Source organism: Panonychus citri, unplaced genomic scaffold (assembly GCF_014898815.1).
Source record: "Panonychus citri isolate SS breed McGregor unplaced genomic scaffold, ASM1489881v1 Contig00050, whole genome shotgun sequence".
Taxonomy (NCBI): Eukaryota; Metazoa; Arthropoda; class Arachnida; order Trombidiformes; family Tetranychidae; genus Panonychus; species Panonychus citri.
The window spans coordinates 228,311-253,359 of record NW_026515455.1 but is presented as its reverse complement, the minus strand read 5'-3'; the positions used below and the strand labels follow the sequence as shown (position 1 = coordinate 253,359).

At 32.1% G+C, this 25,049-nt stretch overlaps 1 protein-coding gene across 1 annotated transcript in view; it reads right to left on the bottom strand.

The window, feature by feature from the left end:
* The window catches only part of LOC128385659 (uncharacterized), a 79,026-nt gene that overhangs the window by 6,056 nt on the left and 47,921 nt on the right, over positions 1 to 25,049 (bottom strand). The window contains 9 exon segments of the mRNA XM_053344546.1: positions 13 to 81; positions 1,494 to 1,644; positions 1,977 to 2,074; positions 2,522 to 2,587; positions 3,845 to 4,272; positions 21,663 to 21,763; positions 24,171 to 24,291; positions 24,525 to 24,744; positions 24,824 to 24,907. Of these exon segments, the coding sequence (XP_053200521.1) occupies positions 13 to 81; positions 1,494 to 1,644; positions 1,977 to 2,074; positions 2,522 to 2,587; positions 3,845 to 4,272; positions 21,663 to 21,763; positions 24,171 to 24,291; positions 24,525 to 24,744; positions 24,824 to 24,907 (1,338 nt within the window).

Below are 25,049 nucleotides of genomic sequence, written 5' to 3'. Positions count from 1 at the left end.
ATTTTTACTCACCCTGTACATGGAAAGGTCAATTCTAAGTGAATTGTGGAGTTGGTCCAAGAGTTTGACAAATTTTTCCTTCTACATAATAATAAATGAATAATAAATTCACCATATTAGAATCTATTAATATTTAGTTTCACAAACTTCATGGTATTCATGAACTTTAAATATAAACATTATAACTCATCATGAAGATTATGATTATTGTTATGACTGATTTACTTCAATCAGAACCATTTGATTTGTATACTTCAAGTTAATATTATCCGGTAAACATTAAAGTTTATGTATTATCATTATTACCCTGAAAATTGTTGGTTTGAAAAAAAAAAGATTCTGGTTGCAATCAAATTGATTCAAAGAAATGAACATTTCCGGTAAATCATTTGAGTCGATTGTTAAAATGGATTCTCAATAAAATTGACCTTAATTTAATGAATTTTCATTTTGATTGTTACAATAATGGACCAATGGTCATTTCCGTTTTCCATGACATTTATTGTCATTGTGATTACATGAAAAAAGATTCCGAAAGTTTTTACTTTCAAAGTTAATTTTTCGTGCCTTATATTGATTGTATAGTAATCAGCTATAATTTTCAAATCGATAATCGAACTGAGAAAACTATTATTTTTACTAATTGTACTTGGAAGAGGATTAAAATTGTCAAATCATTTGAGATGATTTAAAAAAGACAACATAATAACAGATAAGCTATTGAACTGTTCAAATGCCATATTCTTAATGCAACTATACCTTCAATTCATTGAATCATGTCTAGTGAATATCACAACGAATCCTAGTGTGAGGTTGAAAGTTTTTCCAACTTTTCTGATTTTGAGCTTAAAGTTCATTCAGAACTTTTTTTCTCAGCTGACAAAAGAGTCTGAATCTTATCAATGAACTTATCACTTTATCTCCATCATTATCATTCAGATCTTCTGGCAGATCATTCATATATCCACAGTGGGTGGTTATTCAGCTTGGAATATTGGAATAAGTTCAGAACCTCGGAGGCTTTAGAACTAATCCTTATTTAAATATGAATGAAAAGTTTTCTCTTATTTCAAGTTTCGTACTTTTTTTAACTAACTGTTAAGACAATGAGCGCATCGAAGTACCAAAAATCAGAATCGACAATTCTAAAACTTTACGATCACAATTAAAGATAAATTGTTGATCAAATAGCCATGAACTAAACATTTTTAATCATTTCCAAGCTAATGGAACCTTATTGTAAATGTTAGAACTGTTAATTTCAATTAAAGGTTAACTGTAGTCTTAAATTGTAACCAGAATAATCGAGAACTGAGAAAACCAAAGAGTTAAATTGATCGTAGCTAAAGATGAATCTAATTAATATCAATTACACATACAAAGATAAATTGTTGCCTTAATCACGATTGAAATAGTTTACTCAAGCAAATCAGTTGTAATTAATATTAATTGTTATATCTATGATACAAGAAAGCAAGAAAGAAAAAACTTACCCCAAAATTGGAAGCTGCAAATCTGTCGCTGGCTGAAACAGCCGAAGTAGCTGCTGTGTGTGCATAGTAAGCGTTAATATTAGCCAAGAGAGTGCTCATGACGGCGGGGACTCCTTGACACAGATATTTAGTGGAAAGACAATGGAAGTGCCTGAAATATTAATTTCAACATTAATTACAATTTATTATACTCATAATTTCAACCAGACACAATGTTAACTAATACCAACATATTAATAATTATCAAAGTTTCATATTGAGTTTCACTGATATCAAATTTCATTATCAAGTATGAAAAAGTTTTCAAGTTGCTCAGCATTTGGTTACGATCATGAAAACATATTAGTTCAGCTTGTATAAGATTTCATAGTCTCTCCTGATTCTATGAGTTATCAATCTTGGTGATTAACTTTTCGCTTCTCTTGTGTTAATTTAAATTTGTTCATTTTTTAAGTTAATTAATAACTAAATTGTTTAACTTACGTCATCGCGCCGTAAATCACTTCGATCCCATATCGCATTGCAAATTCATCGACGATTTCTTGACCAGGATAATCAAAATAAATCTTCCAACTGTCATCCTAGAATCAGAGTTAACAGTTGATCAGGTTGATAGAAAAAAAAATTCAGATTAATTGTTATAATGATAATTAAATCGTCTGATGAGTAATTGTAATTGATTAGCAAATCATTCATTGAGTCTATGAATAAAACTAATTAACTCAATCAAAATATTTATCTTAGATTATAATCTCTCGATTGATTGTTAATTATCCTGATTGTTCAACTTGGTAATTTATTATTAATCTACTACTATTTTGATGATTACTTGTCACGAAAACATTGATCTACAATTGTGATCATGATCATTATCACAATTAAAACAATAACCATCACAATTAAGGTAATCATTACAATTGGAAACAAAGAAAATTGTAGGCTCTCAACTGAAATATATCTGAGAGTTAATTGCAAACAATTATCTTGTCAACGAGGTTAATGTTATATTAATCTAGTAATTAACTTACCCCTTTGGCCTCTGGGATTTTGACAACACCTTGGTTAACTTTTTCACAAAGGTGATGGAAAATATTCTGATAATTTGGAAATAGAAAAAAAATAATCAGATGATTAGTATGAAGAAAATTCAGGCAAAAAATTAATTACGGATAATCTTCTCAATAGAACTTTTCCCCCGCTAATCAATTGGAGATTAATTAGCATAATTAAGAGAACAATTTTCTTATATTCTAAAACCAGAATATTAAGTTTATAAAAAGCCAAATTCCAAAGTTTGACTCTCATTTAGATTTTCGAACAATGTTGAGTTTTGATTCGATGACAATTGAAAATGTTCAAATTTCCATCATTATGGATCATTTGTCATGATTGAGAATAATCAATGTATGAATGTAAAGAAGATTATTATTTACGATAAGCTCAGAAAATGATATATTCGAAAATAATCTAAAATTATCGAGAATCGAGAATGAGAGGAAAAAGAAAAAGTTCTAAATTGTATATTGTGCAGTCGATTGATATTTTCACTTCGTTATTTCATTCATCATATTAACAGAAAAACATAATGAAAATGTTCATTACTAGAATATGAAAACTGAAAGGTAACTGAGCGAAGCTCAATATTATTATAATGAAGGAAATGAAGATGCATTTGAGAGCCGGTGACTGAATGAGACACAGAATCTTTTCCAAGAGATAATGTTAGCCCTCCCTGAGGAGAACAGCAACCATGAGGAAAACATATCGGTTGAAATAAATATAAAATCGAGAAGAAGAGAAAAAATATGATGATAGAAAAAAAGGTAACCTGGAAAATATCGATTTCGTTGTTTCTTTCATATTCTATCTGATGAAAAGAAACTTTTCTATTTATAGAATGGCAAGAATACGAAAAACTCAGTTGAGAATAAAAAGTTCTTATAGCGCCATCTGAACAGTAGAGATAAATTCAACTCTATTAGACAGAATTCAGAAAATATTCAGATGATTCCTTGAGTATTATGAGAGTTTCTCAATGTTTTTGCCTTGTTTCCTTCTTCTACATGTTAATGTGATAATAAGAGAATGAGATGGAAAAAAAGTTCGAGCCTACTAAAGTTCAATGATTTTATTCTGAAAATCTCTTCATAGATAAAATTACTCAACAATCTCATGGCTCCATTATATGAGTTTAATAATCAAGGTTACGAGCATCATGATCACCATGATCATTACCATGAAATAATTAATGATGTTGAGAGTAATTTTTTACGGTGGATAAGATTTTCCGAGATTTTTTTCGTTTGTTATTTTTTTCTGTTTTCATAAGAATTAAAAGAGGAAATTCTTACCTCATGCAAACAAGTATATTGAATGTGATATGGAGCAACTTTCTCTTCACCTTTGATTTCGACACTGATATGAAGTCTGATGGCCCCAGAAACAGCTGATTTATCTGTTCGCTTTTCTAGATTATACCAAACGTCCATCTCACCGGAAAGGGTTCGAACTTCGATAATCGTTTGACCCAAAAAATCATCAGATTCTCGAGTTAACTTTTGTCGTAACTTTGATTTAAGGTCATTATCTTCATCCCAGACACGGACTTTGATACGATCCGATGAATTGTGACACTCAAAGTAAAACTTTTCATTCCAAACGGGATTAAGGTCTTGTGGCATAGTTCGAGTGCGTTTTTTGGTTTTACCGACTTGAACAGTTACATAGGGATCAGAAGTTCCACTTTTATCCTTTGCAATCAATCCTTGGGCACAAATAACTAATTATCACCAAGAGACAAAAAAGTAATTATTGACATACAAAAACTAGAACTTTATCTGGAAAGGATAAGAAAAAATCTCAATTATCATGGAAATGACTGAATCGCCGCGGGTAAGAACCAGAATGGATTAACGTAAAGATTAGAATCATTGATCAACTGGATTACATTGATAATTTACATTGTATTGCGATTTCAACGATTAAACTAACTATTAATACATCCAATATAAAGTAAAATCCATTGACTTTTCATACGATATTAAATGTACTATAACTAAATTGTAATGATTAACATTTAACCTAATTACATTTAATAGATTCTGATAATTGACTTGAACCAATAAAAAGTGTATAATGTTTATTCAATGGAGATGAAGAAATAACATCATCATCTATTCATTTATTTGTATTTATCTCTTTTTCTATTCACGATTAGCTGAACTTTTTCCTGATCTTTCATTATGATTACTGAGCCACTTATCATAATAATCACCATGAATAAGAAGCAGCTATCATGTTAAACCGGCTATTTATTCAGTTATCATTATTCATGATGAAAATCTTGTCTTGCTAATGAAAATGGTCCAGTTGATTATCAAATTGAAACTTTCATTTATGAAAACAATTATATTTCAACATGATGATGAAGAATCTGAGTTTTCGAGAAAAATAAAAGAGTTAAGTTTAGATCAATCTCTCAATTGATTCATGGAGGTTTTTTGAAACTTTTTTCTTTCTTGTTCTTTTCACCTGCAATATCGGCTTCTGTTAATAGATGTTAGTAGATAATGAATATGATTGATGAACCTGTCACCGAGAATGTAACAGAAAATACATATAATCAACCTCAATTAGTTAGAATGAAAGTTGGCTGTTCAATCTGATACTGATTAACTTGGAACTCAACTCAGGTCTGAATACAGTTTTCAGGGTGAAATGTAAGGAAAGTTGCACCATTCTGGCTCTTTTTTTTTCTTTCAAGGGAAAAAGCATTTTTTGTAAGATGATTATAAGAAGAAATGAGAATGATGGTAGTAGTATAGGAAGCTCTGACGACGCTCCGCCCCGTGGGCGGAGCGTCGTCAGAGCTTCCTTGTTAATTAATTAAAATTGAGGCGTTAGTTTATATTAATTAGTATCAACAATTAATAAAAACAGAAGAGTTAATCGTCACAAATTAAATCAATTAAAATTGTAATTAAAAGCCTCAAGATTTTTGATTAGCAATATAGCCAACGCGTAAATGAATAAAAATTAACAACCCATAGTAGTCATTATGAAAAGAATTTAATTAAAAACGGAAAATTAAGGTTACATAGGGTGGTTATATAGTTTAGAATATTAATTATAATCAGTGGTTACAGTACCAACGTTGTCTATTTGAATGATATTATCATACTCGCAAAAAAGAAGGAGAGTAGCTGTAGAAGTGAGAGCTGATTTGAATTGGAATTCAACTCTCATCGTACCGTATTTGGGTGTGTTTATGTACCGTATTTACCAGGAGCATTATCAGGAGAAAATCAAAAGCTATTAAGGGAAGTTATCTTTGTATGTATCAAAATCGTAATTAAAATTGTTTGAATCTCCGAGAACATCATGGACCTCTGAAAGCGGTCATGCAACAAAACGAGCTGAAGTCTGTCTCAATAGGTCTGCTAGGATATTGCTCACCATTTACAGAGACATTTTTATGAGGTTAAAATGCTTGAAGCGATAAGGGCTCGAAGATAAACTTCCTTCAAAACTGGTATTATCCATGAAAGCTGCAAAGCATCGTCTAGGTATTTGCCCTACTATAGCATTGTCGATGATACCACTCGGTGAAGTACTATGTATAGTGAAATACTTTACTCTCTTCTAGTAATCGGGTACTTTAAAGGACTTGATTTCAAGGCGTTTTTAAGAGCAGATTGCATAAGTGGTGTCATTTTATATTTATGTACAGAAAGATAAGCATCCTTGAGAGCCAATTCAGGTTTGAATAAAGCCGAATCTTGTGTATAAAAATAAAATCAGACTTTTGTTGATAAAGCTTTATACGGATTGAATTGATCCGGTAGTGGTCTATACTGGGTTGCTAAATCGAAATCTAGAGCACCAATGATCTCCACTACCTGTCCCTCTTCATCCCTTTAGAGTTATCTTCAGTAAAGATAGGTCTTATCGGTTCTGATCTAAATGTTGATACGTTATCAGTAATAGAAGCGAGTTTTCAAACCAATACGCAGCTCTTCCTGGTCCTAGTTTATCATAATAACTTTTATTTAGCAAAGTATGAAAAAAACTGATATAGCTGAATGTTGAACATGATGTTGATACTTGTTTGTCTCCAATTGAGACTTCTACATCTCGGAAAATACCATTAAGAGCGTTTTGACAAAGCTCTAAGTTTTTCCATTGAGCTTCAGTAGGCTTTTCTTTCCCTACAGGTTTAAATTTAACGTTGAATTTTAAATATAAACGAGTTCTAGCTAACGAAATCAATTCGTCGTCGTTTCCTGTAATATAAAATTCTATCGGACTTTCAGCGTTAATAACTGCTAGAGGTCTAAAGAGATTTGGGATGATTTTTCAATCTGATTTGTTATCGGAGGTAATTTGAATAAGTCCAACTCGGGAAGAAGAAACATTTCATGTAACTTAGTTGATGACATTGTCAATAAATTTAAAGTTGTTCTTTTTCAATTTTTTCACTTTTGGTCTAGAAAGTTTTGCTGATTTTTTTGTGGTAGTTTTTTTATTACTTTGTTGTTTACTACTCCGTTGTTTCTTCTTGAATGTTCTTTTTTTAGTAGTAGGTTTATTAATAACCTTTTTATTAGTATTAGGAGAAACAGGTTGTGAAGGAGCTCTTTTCTTTCTAGACTTGATTATTTTAGATTGAATTTTTGCTGGTTTATCATCTTTCCTAGCGATTTGATTTTTATAGTACTCAAAAAGATTATCAATACGCATCATGTTGAAAATGAAGTGTAACGATTGTTGTTCCTGTTGTAAATGAAGCGTTTGCACGTGAATTATCCTTTATATTGATAGATACTGCCTCTAAATCTGTTATCTTTACGTTTCTAACCTGTTCTTTATCAAATTGTATAAAAAAGATTTTCCAAATTTAGAGAAATAGGGCTGTCACGTAGTTCAAAATTTGTTTCTCTCCTCCACCAACACAAATAGGTTCTATTATGTTAGTTTCAACAGTTAAAACTTCATTTTGAAAGAAAGGTATAATTGGATGTTGGCTTACGATCGTATGTTGATTTACCATAAGAGGAGGTAAACCTAACACCTTGTTCGTTTCTTCGTCGAAAACTGGAAGTATTTTAACTTTGGTGCCATCTTGTAAAGGTATCAAGCCTGGTGATATAGCTATTGTTTTGCCATTTGGATTGAAATACATGTCTATTTGGGTTTCAAATATATCATCTTGGACAGCAGATATAAGATGTTTTATGAGGTCACTAGCGTTGTTTTTCCAATCAAAAACAGTTTCTAAGGGTGGTAATACACTATACGGTTTAAGAGTTGTAGAATCAACAAATCTAATCGTAATATTTCTTTTTGATATCCAAGTAATAGGGATAACTATTTGAGTTAGACTAACTTTCCAGGAGCCTGATAAATTCAGTCTTTTAGCTAATTGGTTTTAAATCTCCCAGGAGAGTTATCAGAAAGAGCTCTTTACAAGCATCACTTCTCAGGATAATATCAAAATTTTGCGGAATCATTTAGATAAATTAGAATCTGAACTTTTCTTGTTTAGAACAAAAGGAGATGGTAAAATATATCCAAGACAACTGCTCATTAGCGATATCCAAAGTGATTCTCTTTCAATACCTAAACTCAAATTTATAATACTCACGAGGATGACTATTACGATGATGACAATCTGCGCTATGAATAGAACATATTCAGGGTTTTATTATAATTATAATCAGTATCATTTATAATTGTTAATTTCTGATTCGAGATCCACTTGTTAAACCTTGAGGAGTCCAACCCATTTGACCTTATACCAGTAACATCCATTAGAGAATTTTTCTTTAGAACAGAATCAACTTTGAATGTTTTATTAGCACTAAAGTTTACTTTTTGAATCTCCTCTTTATAATATCGTTGGAGGGTTTCGTCTCCTTGTTTATTTCTAAGCTTAAAAGTATCTTTTTTATCTCCTGATATATTTCCAGTAACGTTGAATGTTTCTTTAGACCAATTAGGTAAATATCCTCTATTGAAAGCACCAAGATGTTTTCCAATTCGAACTGTGTCTCCAAATAAGATACTTTCATCATTATTCAGTCTTTTATTCATTATTTCTTGGCCGTAAGACTTGTTAAACAATAAATCACTTCTAAGACTAACGGCTTTTCTAGGAGTTGTTTTAATTGAACGATGAATGCTATCATTATAAGCTGTAACTATGTTAGGTAACTGGTTTACCCAACGTTTGGTATTATTACTAGTCATGAATCTGAATATTTTGTTTTTTATGGTTCTATTAAAACGTTCAACTAAAGCACATTTTATTGTTTGATTTCTTGTGGTAAAGAAATCAACTTCTTCTTTAGCAAGAAAATCTTTAACAATACCATTTACAAACTCTTTACCTCGATCTGTTTGTAGATAGAGAGGTTTATGTTCACTGAAAACTTTTTTCAAAGATTTAACGATCTCGTTTGGTTTTTTAGATTTAATAGCTATACCCCAAGCGTATCTAGATAGTACATCTATAACTGTTAGAATATATTTATAACCGTAGTTACTTTTTTCTAATGATCTCATATCTGCTAGATCAGCCTGAAATTGAAACATTTGATGAGGAGCCCATGTTTTGTTTCTGATGAATTTTCGTTTTATTTGTTTGTGTAGAGTGTAGGCATCTTGTTTAGATAACCATTTTGTTACTTGTAATCGTGTTATACCATGTTTCGATACAGCCTTGAATAAAGGTTCAACCCCACCTAGACTACTTGGCTTAACAGGATCGTAGTAGTGAGAAGATAACAGAGTCTCTATATTACTCATTTTAAGGAATGAACCACTTGTTGGTTCTTGGTGAAATTCGTCTCGGTTGGGTATTTACTCTTTTTGTATACTTTCTCTTGGGTGTTTCATTCACAGACTGATCATCTAATTCTATTGTCTGGCTATCTGTGTCGTTTTCTAGTTCTTCTTGTTCAGGATTGAGATCAAAACTTGACTCGGACAATGCTTTATCTAAATAGTTCACCGTTGATGTTTGCATAGAATTAAGTATTAACTTGTTCGGTATATCATCGATATTAGCCTTAGAGAGAATAACAGGTAGATGTTCAAATCCTTGTATGTATTTTTCTTGTTTTATAACTTGGAGTAATATATCAACAATGTCGCTTCCTAACACTGGTTGATTATTTGTTGATAAAATCTCTATTTTCGTTATAGCACTTTTAAGTGCTAGTTGGAAAATAAATTTGCTAATGATTTAACCTCATCCAAAGTGAAGCAGCGTTTTGTGTCTTGAATCTTAACCGAATTTTTGTTTTCTTTTGCGAAGAGACTTCTTTATCGTATTCTTTATCGTATTCTGGGGTAACAACTGTTTTTCTAAACATGATTAAGATGAGAGAACTTTTTCTAATGAAGGTCCTAGGATCCGAAGATACTTTATATAATCATTTAAAAGTCGAGAATTTACTTTTTTTCTATTCTTACTCTTTTTAGACAGACCATAAATGAACCTTTTAGAGGTTTAAGCTGCTTCTTTTGCTCGTCCGATAATGTTAAGTTTCCTAAGAGTAAGTTCATCGTAATTTCATGTAAAGCAGCATGTAGATATTGGTTACAATTAAGCAACTTTATTATTTTGAGTTTAGTACAGTTTGAAGTTGATATACTTGTTGTTTTAAATAAATCGAGACAGAATTCTAGATTCTTAGACATCTTCAGATTGTGTATACAGTTTGTTCGTCTTTTGTTGAAGGGATTATATTAGTTCTTAATCTCAATTCTTCTGGAGTTTGCTGAGTCGTATCTATTAAAAGATAACTATATGGTTGCTTTGTAGCGTCGGTATACACTGACATGAAGTTCTTCACTTTTGAAGGGAAAAGTTGTTGACCAAGTGCATTTATCTGTTTGAGATCTCTTCGGTTTTTCATTAAAACTATTATCTGGCTATTCAAACTTATATTTCTCATTTCTTTACCTTTAGCAAATATATTTTGAACTATTGAAATAATACTAAATCCTAGATGATGGCTCCCTCTTGTAAAAAAATTTGAAACTTCACTTGCATTTGCTGCCTCGCTCATCAAGTCGTCGAGTACAACAACATCAGGCAAAATTTCAATTATATCTTCTTCACTAGGAACTCCTTGATTATATGTTATGCTGCAATTGGGTACGGGAATATCATGAGTTTTTTGGTTTATACCATAACACCATAATACTTTGAGATTTTTCGTTTGATTGATAAATATAAGCTTTCTATGGTATTTCAAAAGATCTCTAACAAAATGAGTTTTACCAGAGCCCGTTGGACCTCCGATTAAAGCTGTAAAAGGATGTCTTAGCATTATTGCTCTGGATGATACCTTCATTTTAATACAGAGTATCGGTTAACGATCAACTATTATTCAACTAATATGTATAATGTTACTGAGTCAGAGTGAGATAATAATACGGAATCAGACGCCAAACGAGGACTTTATATAGCAGCGTTAGATCAATGAGAAAGTCTACATAAGAGTATAACCGAAAGGTAGCGTTGAATAATCTTGCTCAATTATACGTCTCTTATCGTAGACTAATCTATAAACTTTTTCATACTCATTAGATTGAACTTGATTCTCTTTATTTGTTTTGAAAACAAGTTGTTCAACATGTATTTTTTCTTCAGATTGATTTCTAATAGAGTTTTTAATAAGCTGCTCCATAGTATCAAAATTCAACTTTTCTCTCGCTTTATAGTTCATTGTAATTCCTTTTATTTTACAGCAATAATGTAAATTACTGCAACTAGGATCCTTAACTTCATAAGCATAGTTTTTAGGACCTCCTGATACAAATTTAGTTATATATGAACCTGTTCCATAATCTGAAAGTTCATCAGTCAACTCTCCTAAATAGTCTCCTAGCTTGGGTCTGAATTCGTCATTATCGGTCTCAACATAAATTACCGAATCAGTGTCAAAATACAATATTCGGTTTTCCAGTTTTTCTAATAAATCGTAGAGTTTAAGCCTTGCGTAAGTAGTAGTAAAGGCAGCAATCACGACATTTGAATGTTTAGAATCTTGGATAAACTCTTCATTATCCTCAAACTGAACCATCATTGTAGAATTATTGACTAAAAAAGCATCAGTCACAGTTTTAGAACTATCACTCAAAATTTTCAAAAAATCTGCAGGCTCATGCATGTAAACAGTTTGTGGTAAGTTTGTTCGCTGAGCAAACTTACCCCAAAAACTGTTAGCCATCAATTTTGCTTGTGTTCTCAGCGATGGATTCTTAACGATTTTATCTTTATCTAAAATGATACCTTCCTTTGATTTATAACTTTCAATGTAGCTATCTTTATCAGATTCAGTTTCAATATTCTCCGGATAACCACTTGATTCAACTTTCAATTTAAGCCATTTATCCATAAACGAGCTAAAAAACCCTCCTTCTTTATTGACGCTATCATACTTGATGAGTTCCCTGAAATTCCATACTTCATAGATTTTCAATATCTCATAACCTTTCTCTAAGGCTTTCTTGAGTTCAGGTGTTGTCCAAGTTCCTACAAATGCTCTTTCTTGATCAGAATGAAAGCAATCATCTTGATTTCTATCTTTAGCACACTTAACACAAAGAGGAAACATAAGTTTACCATCAACTCTCACAGGAAGAACCGGTAAATACAATTTCTTAGGAGCAGAAACTTGACAAAGAACGAAACCGTCATAATTATTTATATCTATACCTTCATAATCGAGATTGAATTTAATAACTTCAGGATGTCCTTTAGGAAAGGCGCAATACTTAACAACGTAGGGGTATAAGCTAGTAAAATCAAAGTATCTGATTTTTTCATTATTTTTAGTCTCATAAAAAAGTTTGATAGCATTGGTTCGACCTCCAAAAAAAGCATCACGAGGATTAAGAGGTGGTTTTCTGTTACGTTTATCCTGTAGATACTTTTCATACCGATCAATCATTTTTTTATCTTTCATTTCATTTTCATGAAATTGACACTCCCATATTATCTCGATGTCATAACCAAGAGTTTTTAAATCTTCCAGCTTTTTCATTGTATTGAAATATAGCGTATCCATTGACTTATTAAGCCAAGTAGTACTAGCAATTTCTCTATCATTTGGATAACATCTTTTACATCCATGATAGAAGCAACCCAAGAATTCGTAAATCGTTTGTGATTCAAAATGGTAACCGTCAACAAAATATTTACCAATTTTTTTCTCTTTTATAATTATGATTGATTTTTTTTCTGATAACCAATCTAGCCAAAAGTCACCAATGACGGAGCTTTTTCGTCTTGGTTCATATCCTCTAGAAGGAATAATAGCAATAGATTTAGGGGGTAAGAAAAAACATTTATAAACCTCCATACAAGCTTGGGCTATAGTGATACATCTTGATATAGGATCAATTGATGTTTGTTCCCTGAAACTTTTTCTAAACTTCTGAAAAGATCTTTGTAGTATACTAACATCCAAAGCACAATATTTGATCAACTCATCCTTGAAATTGAAAGTTTTATCCTTAACTTCACTATACCAATCCAATAAATCTGTCCTTTCTTTAGGAGAAAGATTATCAACGTCGTAAAACGATATGTCAGGATAGGGTCCAACGTAATTCCAATTTTTATTCAAATTGAATTTATGTGGAAACCATCCTTTTGGTGAGTTTAATCCAAAAGCTTTTGGAAGAGCTTTTAGAGGCATTGGAAGAAAAGAAACAGAATCTAAGAACTTAACGTTGGCAAAACTCATTGTGATTATTTTGGATCCGGATTTAATCACTTTAGGAGTACCAGCAATGTGGTTATCATTAAGATATTGTAGAACGAAGTGGAAATCATAAGCTTTACCATTATGAGCTATAACGAAAATCTTAGGGTTACTAGAATCAATTTGAATAACATTGTCATTTAACGTTTTACGTAAATCTTTGAAAATCCATTTACAAAACGTTTCAACACAATTAGGGCCTTCAAAAACTTGATCTTTTCTTTGACAGAGAATACATCCAGGATTATCATTATCTTCACAGTAACTACAACAATGCGATGAACATAATAAATTAGGAGTATGAATACCTTCAGATGAAGTGGTACTCTCAATATCGTAATAAACAATTGCTTTGTAAGACAAGTCCTCTTTTCTAATTTTATTAAGATTCGGCTGTACCATATAGCAAAAATGACGTTTAGATTCAACTAATTCTCTACATGTGTTGCAGTAAAATTTATAGCAAACATGTTGTCGCTTTGATTTAAATGTGCGATTACAATCCAAACACTTTCGCAAACTATTACAAATCTTATTTTTCACATGGTTTTCATAACAGTTTGTCTCACAAAACGAACGATTACAAGTATGACACTCAATCTCATCGATTCCAGTACATGCAGGAGTACCGAAACAAAACTTACAAGTACTTTCACATTTATGATTTGATCTTTCTCGGTAACCTTTCACGCATTTTTCGCAGAAATAATCAAAACCTAAAAAAGCTTTAAGCGATCTAGTAGGGTAATAATGATTATCACGATACAAAAGATAAATAGATTTATCAGAATCAGGTCCTTTGAATATAACTGTGGAGGTTTTAGCATCCACCACAACTATACGATAACCTTCTAGTATATTTTGGAATTTTTCTAGTTCTGCAACTCCACAATTAGAAAAGGCTATTATTTCAGCGGATGTACAAAGCTTCTTAGCTGCAACGAGCTGTATCTTTCCAGTATCATCTTTCAACCTTCTCCATTCTTTCCCATCTAGCTTATCAGCAATAGCTTTGCCTACAACTAAAGACCTAGCACAGCAAAGACCGTCTCTTTCGATCATAATAGCTTTTGTTGACCTTCTTTCGTAAGAATTTAAATCTGTATCTCCATACTTTCGTTTACTTCCCCCACCACTAGGCATTTTTATGATAACTATATCCACTGTTAGAAGACCTTGGAACAGAAATTCGATATTAGATTGACAAACTTTGAATATCGCGTTAGTTATTACGTTTCTAGTCAACTGAGACCCTCTTTGAAAAGAGATCCATATATCTTTTACCAAAGTTTCGTTTCTTATCATTATCTTAATCATATCTGAATCATCGACTCTAAAGCCAATGTCAGCTATTGCTCGAAACAAAGTATTCTCAATATTTACGATGAGTGACATCAATGATTGTGTTTCTCTTTGTCCATCATATGTTATTTCTATCTGTCGTGAAATTTCTATGTAGTTCCATGATGGATTTGTTCTTTCACTGGTCGTGAGAACGCGATAATTAAACATTATAAATTATATTTACAAATTTTATTAAGGATTATAATGAGTACAAGTTATTTTTTTCGTTTTACGTTTTGAATTTTTTTTGTGTTTGTAAAATTTTGTATTTTTTTTGGGTTTTCAACTTTACGGCTATATGGTAAATTAATTATAATGATAAAGAAATAAAATCAAAGATCGAAAGAAAATAAAGAAAGTAAAGAAAAAAGAATAATGGAACTTAAAAGTAAAGATATTGAATATAGATATAAAGTGTATCGAAATTGGATAAATGTTGATTAAATGATAATAAGTTGATTTGCTATATAGATAGCATCATAATCGTCATGATGTTGTTTACGATCGTCGGCGTTTCTGTTGAAGAGAAGATGGTAAAAGGTTATCTTTAGTAAGATGGTCTTTATCAATACCATAGGCAAGCTCAAAGCAAGGTGATCTCTCGTTATGAAAAGCTGATAGAACGCCATCTCTGAACAGTTTATTCGATTTCTGTTCATTGAAATGAACCTGAAGAAGTTTAACAGCTTCCTGCTCAGATTTCTCGAAAAAACTCATTATCTTGATGAAAAGCAATTGGATCTCTTTATCATGCTCTTTACTCATCATGAGATCTTCGAACCATTTCTCACAAATTAGCGAAGATGGAGTAACAGTAATGCAGTTATGATCAGCAGGCGAGAGAACTTCATATTCAACGTTATTTCCTCGTTGTTTGCATCCAGGACACTTTGTTTTTATGTAATTAGCCGCAACCTTGAACAATACGAAGCTCATACAGTTGAAGAGAATATCGCTGGCAACTTCCTCAACCGAATCGAAATTTTCGACAAAGTAAGCCATGGGTGGAATGATCCTGATTAACCTGGTAATTTCTTTTTTCTGGAGCATAATTCCGCTAACTTTGTCTTTCTCAAGTAAGACAGCGTATTTTTCTGTTGAAGATTCATCTTCATCCTCAATCAGGTAAACAGAGCGGCGATAATAAGCGTTGTTAGTAAAATGTTGAACTTCTTCCTCGCCTTCTTCCAATAGCTCTTGAAGTTTGAGCAGCTCTTTAACTTTGAGCCGTATACCTGTTGGAGTCCATAAACCTTCTTTCGTCCAAACTCTTAGATCGATACTGAGCCAAGTCTTACGCATATCAGTATCTTCATGAAGAGATTCCTGTTTAGCTCTGACGACACGAATGGATTTGGTTTTACCAGCTAAGAATCCACCGCAAGTGCTTATCAAAGAGAACATCAAGTTATCCCATTCCATCTTGGCTATATCGTACTATTTTTCAGATTCGGAAAACGATATTGATCTTTCTGTTAACTACTTGTTTTTCTGATACTGCAGGTTCGTACTAGATGACGCACAGGATTGTTAACTTCGTTTAATCAAGGCTGTTGCTCTAACAATGAAGGACTTATGAAAGCTTTTGAATAATACCAAAAGTCTGTAAAACAATTAAGAAATAAATTGAATATGAATCACTTGCTTTGATACTCTAATTCATAAATCAATAACGTCTAGACCCTCTTTAATATTAGTCACACTCAAAAGGTTCATGAAACGCGTACACGTAATACGTGAATCACGTACCCCTCTGTGTAACTAATATTAATTAGATATCAAGCTACTGATAAAAAAGGCTTCAGAGCCTCATCCTACTTCATTGCTATATCGACAATGACCAAGCTGCTGAGCTTATGGTTTTCAAATGTGGCTACCGAGAGCCATGACCAAGCCTTAGAGCTATGGGTTTTTTTCGCTGCTACCGAGAGCAATGACCAAGCTGATGAGCTATGGGTATTCTTCGTAGCTTCCGAGAGCTATGACCTAGCCATTTAGCCTGAGGATTTATGCGGCTTCCTAGAGCCATGACCTGGCTGTAAAGCCTACGGATTTCCATGCGGCGACCGAGCGCCCCGACCTTGCTGACGAGCATAAGGGTTATATTTGTGGCTTCCGAGGCCATGACCTAACTGACGAGCCAGGGTTTACTTAGCGGCTACCTAGAGCCATGACCTCGATGTTGAGCGAGGGTTTATACAGTAGCTACCTAGAGCTATGACCAAGCCTTAGAGCTTTGGGTTCTCTTCGTGGCTACCGAGAGCCATGACCTAGCTGTATAGCTGAGGTTTTCTTTCGTGGCATGAGGCCGTTACCTTGCTGTTGAGCGAGGGTTTGAGTCTTGCTGTTGAGCATAGACTGTAGCTTGATATCTACGAGTAGTCAAGTATATTAGAAGTTTTTAAACTAACCTGAGATTTCTGACTGATGAAAATACATTGAATTTTGTCGTCTTATATACTGTTTTTCCAGTGAGTAGAAAGCTACATTACTTCTCCTCTGTTCAAAAATTATAATTTCGATAAACCTCCAAAATAATTCTAATTAACGATATCGTGATTGAATATTATATTACATTCTATCTAGATGAAACAACGAAGGTTGTTTCAGGTAATTTAATAAGATTGAATTAAATCTTTCTGTTTAAATCTTTACTAAACTCATAAGATATTTTGAGTTTACATGATGTTCGTAGTCTTGATTAATCTAATACCGATAATCAATTCTATACGACCCATTACATTGAAACGATTAAGTTATAGCTATCAATTTATATTCGCTATATATAATTAGTGCATTCAAACATAATTCATTAAAGATCGTAAAAGATTCGACTGAATGTCCATGAAAAAGTATTATTTGAATCCATTTCAATGTTTAAATAAAATACAATCAGTGGTATATTGTAAGAAAGAATAAATTTAACATAAAGAATCAAATCGTAAGACAATAAAGCATTTCACATTTTAATAATCACGTTTTAGCAATAAAATAAGAAAAGCGAGGTGGGATCAGAAACGAGTAATCTTTTGATTTGCTGCTACACTTTTTCTCATAGCCTAAAAGTCAATAAAACGTACATTTCTAGTGAATTTACCATTTAGGTTAATTATTACAAAAACGAAATTGTCACGTCTACTTATTTGGTAATGCTTGTAGTTAATTTGTGACAAAGTTTAAAAGATTATCTCAATAACGTTCACAAAAAGAAAATAACGAGAAACGGACCATTTCAAACAACCTACAAGATTTTGATTATACTCTCAGAGAAATCATTTCTGTTCTTGTTGCTATACAGTTAGTTTTATTTTGTTTTCTACGTGTAAAACCATGAGTTCTCAAAGTCTCTGTAGTCTTAACCATGTGAATCAAGCTATGAAGAAAACAAATGATTCAAACTCTGCGTCAAAATCAGCTCAACATCGTCAACCTAGTAGAGGAAAAGATATAAACAACCTTCGCAAGACAATGAAAAAACATCGTGGTGGACTTTCTCATCGTGTTGATATGCACTTTGAAAGTCTACAAAACTGTATCAGAAAAAATTCTACTTTAATCGGAAATATCACTGATCAGTTGAACAAGTTGAAAACCGATATAACTTCTATTCAAAGCTGTGTTGACATCATCAAAAGTAAAATTGAAAAAAATAAATGTATTTATTCATCGTGTTCATCATCAGATATGGAAAGCGATACAGACAATGTTCAGAAAAACGATGTCGCAGGTAAGGAGATAGCAGTGATCTAATTCACTTCCAAGGCTTGGATCAATTCTGGTGAATATGTAGCATCATCTTTGCTTTTAGCTGCCGTTGAATCGCTCAAGCATAACAAATCTTGGTTTTTTGTCTCCTTACTAATCGACCTTATCTAATGAAATCACGAAAAAAATTGTAATTGGAAGTTATCTTCAAGTTTTGGCTAAACTCACCGTTTTGTTTTCAACTTCTTGTGTAGATTGACCTTTATAGCAAACAAATTTTTTCAAGCAAATGTAGCTGCATATGATAATGAACACGCAAACTATCAACGATAAAAAGCTCAGAAAAATCAACAAGCTATTAAGGTATTTATTTTCACCACCAATATTACTTGTAACCAACTTTTTCTCTTCTGAATTAGGAACTTTTTTATATTTCTTTTCACCATGATGAGTCTCGTTCTTTTCCGCTATATTATTTACTATATGGAGAACTGTTTTCGGTTTTTCCTTATCGCTCAAAGATTGACTCTCTATGAAACCTTTAAAATAAAAAAGAAATGATATTTACAATAAAAGAAAATCTCGTATTTCCTATTCTCATATCTCACAGAGCTTGAATACTTACAGCAAATACCGCGATAAAGAGTATCATCACAAAGGTAGATAATATCGCAATCACTTTTCGGTAGAATTATCAATTCTTCACCAATAATTCTATATGGACAACCCATTGTGGTTACCTTTACACCTTTTGAGCACAAGAATTTATTGATTACATCTTTGGTTAATGCTATGAAGAACCAAGAAAAAATCGATGATTAGAAAACCGTAAATCTCTAAATGTTTAACTAACCTGTTTCTTTAGGAATCACCACTTTATAGCTTTCGTTTTTCGAGGGGCAAATTAAAGATAAAAAACGATAAAAAACATTGATAACATCGCTAATTAATACTGAATATTTAGAATTATAAACAAACGAGATCATCAGATAATTCAACATAAGAACAAGGGTGTGTTCGTTTTGTTTTGTTTTTCGTTGTTCGGGTAACCTGTTGCTATAACTACAACAACATAGATCTTAAAGAGCTAAAAAGAAAATTTTGAAAACCAAACCGTTTGTTTAGAGAAGACTTTGTATCTTAATTAATCAGTCATAGCTTTAAATCTCAATTGATCAACCGATTTATTAAGCTATTATGTTTACCTTTACTCTTCAACTTCTTCTCTTTATAGCTTATGAAAGCCAATGTAGCTTTTTTGTTCGCTACAAAAAAAAATTCTACGTAGAATTCATTTTGTGTTTCTTTTTAGTTTTAACTTTTGTGTTGTTAGTTTTAGTTGTCTTAAAATGAATTCTCAAATTGTTTTCGAAAATAATGATTTAATCAACATTGGTGAATTTGAAATTTTACCTCATGGCCAAGAGTTGATGAAGAAAATTGAATCATCATTTTTAATTGCTGGTGCCTTTCTCGATAAAGATTTTTCCAAAGGAAAAATAGTCTACATTGCCAAATGTAAAAAAGCTAATATCGATGCTAATTTGTGGGCTCAATCAGCAACCTGTAAAAAGTATTACCCTCTTTTTGAAGGTAAATTATTTCCACCTTTTGATCAGCAAAGAAAATTCTACCTTCTTGGTCAATCAGGTAAGTTTCGGTGATCTTTTTCTATGTTGTTGATTCATTTCAATATCGCTTTTTCTGTCTCTCTATCTAGAGTCCATTGGTGAATTGTAGCCAAAGTCATCAACATTAACAAGAGGCAGTTGAAAATAACCAAAGTGATTATTGAAAAACTAGAGTTATTAACGCTATACAGCCTGATAGAGTTGGTGAGATGGTCCGATCAGCAAAAATCAACACCAAAGAAACCTAAGATCACCGACTTCTTCAAGCCGATTCCATCACCATTCAAAACAAGTGTTCAACCAGGAAGTGGTGATGTAGCTGTTGCTTCAGCTATAAAGACTAGCAATGAACCATTACCTGGACCTTCAACTACTACTAGTGGTGAAATAAAATCATCTGTTGATCCTCCAATCAATGCAGCAAAGCTGATTATTTCTGGTGATTTGGATCTACAGTTTGATTCAAGTGTTGATTCCGATCTCGGCTCAGCAGCAGCTACAGTCAATATAGCTCATCATCACCTACATTGAAAAAAGCCGAGACATCAGAAGGATCTTCATCTAAATTTGGTGTTGAAATGGCTTTTAATAATCTACAAAGATTTTCAAGACCTTCGTTTGATGATTCATTACCACCTGATGCTGGCTTCGTTTTTGGTAATAGATACTTCATTGAAGGTATCATACCCGTAAACAATGTACGATATAGCCAAGCGGTTGAATCAATTGATAACCTCCGAGTCTCAGCCTCAAGGATTGTTAGAAAAATGCTGATTCCTGATTACCATATAGTCAACCAAACATTCAAAGGAAGAGGACATAATGGTGATCCTAGTGTTGCTGATGCTATATGTCAACGTTTGAAATGGTCAAAAGAATCAACCACTTTAGAGAAAATCAAACAAGCCATCATCGGTAATGAAGATTTTCTTTGAACTAACCAAGTGAAATTTTACTAATCAAATTTTTTCTATCTTTATAGTCCATTGTTTACGGCTATGTGGCAAAGCGCTGCTGAAAAAAGACGATTATTCAATGGCTTGTAATCTCATTTCTCAAAATTTTGCTGATCGGAAATGTAAGGCAGCCAAAAGGAAACTTTGGTAAAACCAAAACTAAAAAAGGATCAACAATCAACAATTCCGGTTCTTATTCTTACATAGCTTTTAAAAATTCACAATATAGCTATTTTTACTCTGTTGATACCTTCAAATTTTATCATGTTAATCAATTTCAAATTTTATTCAAAATTGTATTTTTATAATCAACAACTCTTTAGTTTGAGATGCTACAATATTTACTCAATTTTAGCTATAACCGATGTAGCTATTCAAATCTTAATTGTTTCTCTAATTAGCCGAAAGAATTAAAATTGACGACTGTCAGGCTATATATATCTTTAATTAATTATAATTTGTGACTTAATTACTAATGATCATCAGGTTTGATCGGTGTTCAACCACAACATTTACTGACGTTCAGTGTCTATGAATTTTTCCATGGAAGCTCTGACGACGCTCCGCCCACGGGGCGGAGCGTCGTCAGAGCTTCCTATACTACTGATGGTGATGATGAGGATAAAATGATCAAGGATAATGATTTCGATGATGAGAATGTACAACAAGAAAAAAATCATTGATGTGATGCAGAAATTAAATTATCATGATGAAAAAAAGACGTTGATGGTTTTTAGCATCATTTTTACATGCCTGTAATGGCTATTTTGGCTGACCAGTCACCGGCTAGGATAACCTTTTCAGCGGCTTGGATTGCATCAATGTGTGTATCAGCATCAACACCAAAGGTACACCTAAACAATAACAACAACAAACAAGCAGAAACAATATTGTTTTGGGTTGACATTGGCTTAATCATGATAATAGATTAAATTACAATTAAATGTAATTTTATAATCAAATGTCTCATGCAAATTAAATACAAAAAAAAGTTTACAATCAATGAACATTATAATTTCAATCTCTTGATTTCAATCGTAACTTGTAAGTTGGCTGGTAATTAGCTGTGATCAATGATTTCAATCAATTAAACTAAACTACTTTTCTCAGTTGCAAATGTTACACTATTAATTGCGATTAATTAAAACATTTAATCAATTAGAAACAAAGTAAAACATTGGTTACGAATCTCAGATGAATGGGTTGAGTTCATCTCAACTTTATTACTTTTCATGTTAGTTAATCATGTTTAATATACGATATATTTTGGTAATAGCTCTTGAATAGAGATTAAAGATAAATATGAATAAATATTATTACTTTTATCACAATATAGTGAAAGTATTAATAATAATAATAGTAACTAGTGATAGGGAAGGGAAGGAGAAAAAAAGTTTTGATAACATTAGATTAACAGGAAGTTCAACTCCAGAACTTTTTTTCTTTACTCTCGCTTTTTGTTCTGGTGTCACTGGAAATATCATCAATCACCATGAAGTACCTTCAAGTATATTACTCTGATTATTTCATCTTTTTTTTGCTCATTCTGCATACAAGTGCCAAATACCTTCATGATAACAAAAAATAACATTCATTGATGATGGAGGTTTGATAACTCAACTTTTTTTGCCATTTCAACATCTTACATGGTTGAAACTTTTCTGAGGGTAGTAAGATTGTAATGAGGGAGGGAGGGAGAGTGGCTGAGGGTGGATGATAAATTCGAGTTATACTAAATATATCATCAGCACTTTCCAGGTTAGTTAGTATATTATATTTGGCTTGAAATGAAAACTTAATGCTGAGGAAAAAGTTTTGGTACATAATTGATGCAGGGTGATGGAAACTGTATGGGTTCTGATTCCATTAAAACTTTTTTTCCTTCTTCTTCTGGACAAGGAAGCTGAACAATCCTTATTCAGAATTTATTATCATCATGAGTTTCTATGGAAACAAACTGTGAGCTTAAATGTAGTGATAATGATGTTGTGGTGAAGATGAAAATGTAATCACAATTGAAAGCATCTTACTTGAGAGATTGCTGATCATGAGCTTTTTTCGTTAAAAAAGTTATCTACATTCTTAGTAGTTGATTGATGATTTACCTTTTCAGCATCTTAATCAATATTTCTGGTTATTTTTCACCTCAAAATTCAGAGAAAACTTGAATTAGTAACAATCAAATGAAGCCTCAAGCGAAACCTTCAGCGAAATCAACTCGATATTAATTTTTAATTCTTAGTTCATGTCAATATAATTTGACCTAATTTTTGATACTTTTACAGGGAAAACTGAATTACCTATTTCTCAGTGTGAACACGTAAACTTAATGTGATTTAAAGTTTGTTTGCAAATTGAAAATGAGATTGAAATCAAAGTGAAATTATGAAGTTAATTGATTGTACAATTAGCAACAAGACACAATAAAAATTAGAAAACAAATTAAATCTAAAAACACCAAAAATGCAGAAAAATTATAAACGACAACGAATAGACAACAATAACAACGAAGACAATTAATATGAACAATAGACATGACAAGTTTACAGAGAAAAGACAGAATTCTGATAACCACGTTGCCATGACGATGATAGAATTGAGAGAGTAAGAGAGATTCAAATCACATTGACAACAATTAAAGATGCAAAGACAATCAGAAGGATGAAGATGATGAAGATGAAGATGAATAGATTGCATTGATGAGAAATGATTCTCTACTAGAATATGAGATTTAAGCGGCAATAAGTTGATTGATTGATCTATTTCCATAATATCGATGGTCAGTCGGATTGAATAAACCAGATTGACCAATTGGATGAATGTGATGAAACAACATACCGGTAATGGCAATTTTACATGACCATTTGGATGTACCATCGAGGACACTTTGATGAACGGCCTTCATGTGACCACCGTGACTTTTTTCATCAACATTGAAAACATTCCTGTTGATAACATTTCAGTATAACAATTATGATTAAATGAAAACCATTAAGATTATTTATGAAGACATGATGATGATGGACAATGATGACAATCAATCAATCATTCAATTGTATGTATACAAAAAAACTTTCAGTGAAATTGTTGTTTCGTTGTCTCAGAATTAGAACTTATCGTTATTAAATATTAATCGAAAAACTTATAACATAAATGGAATTAAGATAATCAACAAATATTAATATAATAAATTCTAAGCTAAAAATGAATAGATTAACTAGTAACTAAGAGTTATTGATTCCAATTTCATGGTCAACTTACCTTATCATTTCAAATATTTCAGGTTTATCTCTTTCCCGAGTTTTCATCCTCTCTTTCATGGCTAATATTATGCTGTTGGCTTTATCTTCAGCTCCCTGTTTTGAACTTTTCTCAGCAGCACCTAAAATGATACAAGTTTTTTCATATTAGATAATAAATATTATATTATCATCCACTTGGGACTTGTAAGCTTAAAGATTGTCAAAGAACAGATTAAGTTGGAGATGTTTTTTTCTTAATCTTCTCAATTTCAAATGCATGAGATTTGGTATCAAATGGATTAGCCTTGAAATCAAGTTTAAGGTTATGGTGAGATTTTGATTCTTATAAATACTGTATTAGGTTGATACTCACGTTGCAAACAATCAGCATTGAGCAAATCTTTACATTTTTCGTGACATTTGACCGCACACTCTGTACATCTGACCCCTTGTCTTGCAAGACCCCATAAAAGTCCTTCACATTCATAGCAATAAGTTGGACTGGTCGCTGTCCAAGGCTGGAAATTGTGTGGGGTGGTACTCGAAATTGGATAAATTAAGGCTTGTAATGTTTTCTTGTACACATGCATTTTCTGTAATTAGATTATCGTTGATTGATTGTAATTAGATTGTGGCAGTTGATGAACAAATAATAGATTTTTTTATAATTACCAATTCCTCGTCATTAAGAGATGCTCTTGGAACCGCTGATGCCAATCCAGCGCTTCGTTTGGTCGCTGCCATTGTTTTAAGTACCTTTGGTGGTTTGGAAACAAAGTCCAATATTAATCATCATGATTTATAATTGTTAAGTTAATCGCAATATAAATTGTTAGTTTGTATGATCATTAACTCAATGTAACTATCAAATGATTGGATAATTGCTACAAGATTTTGT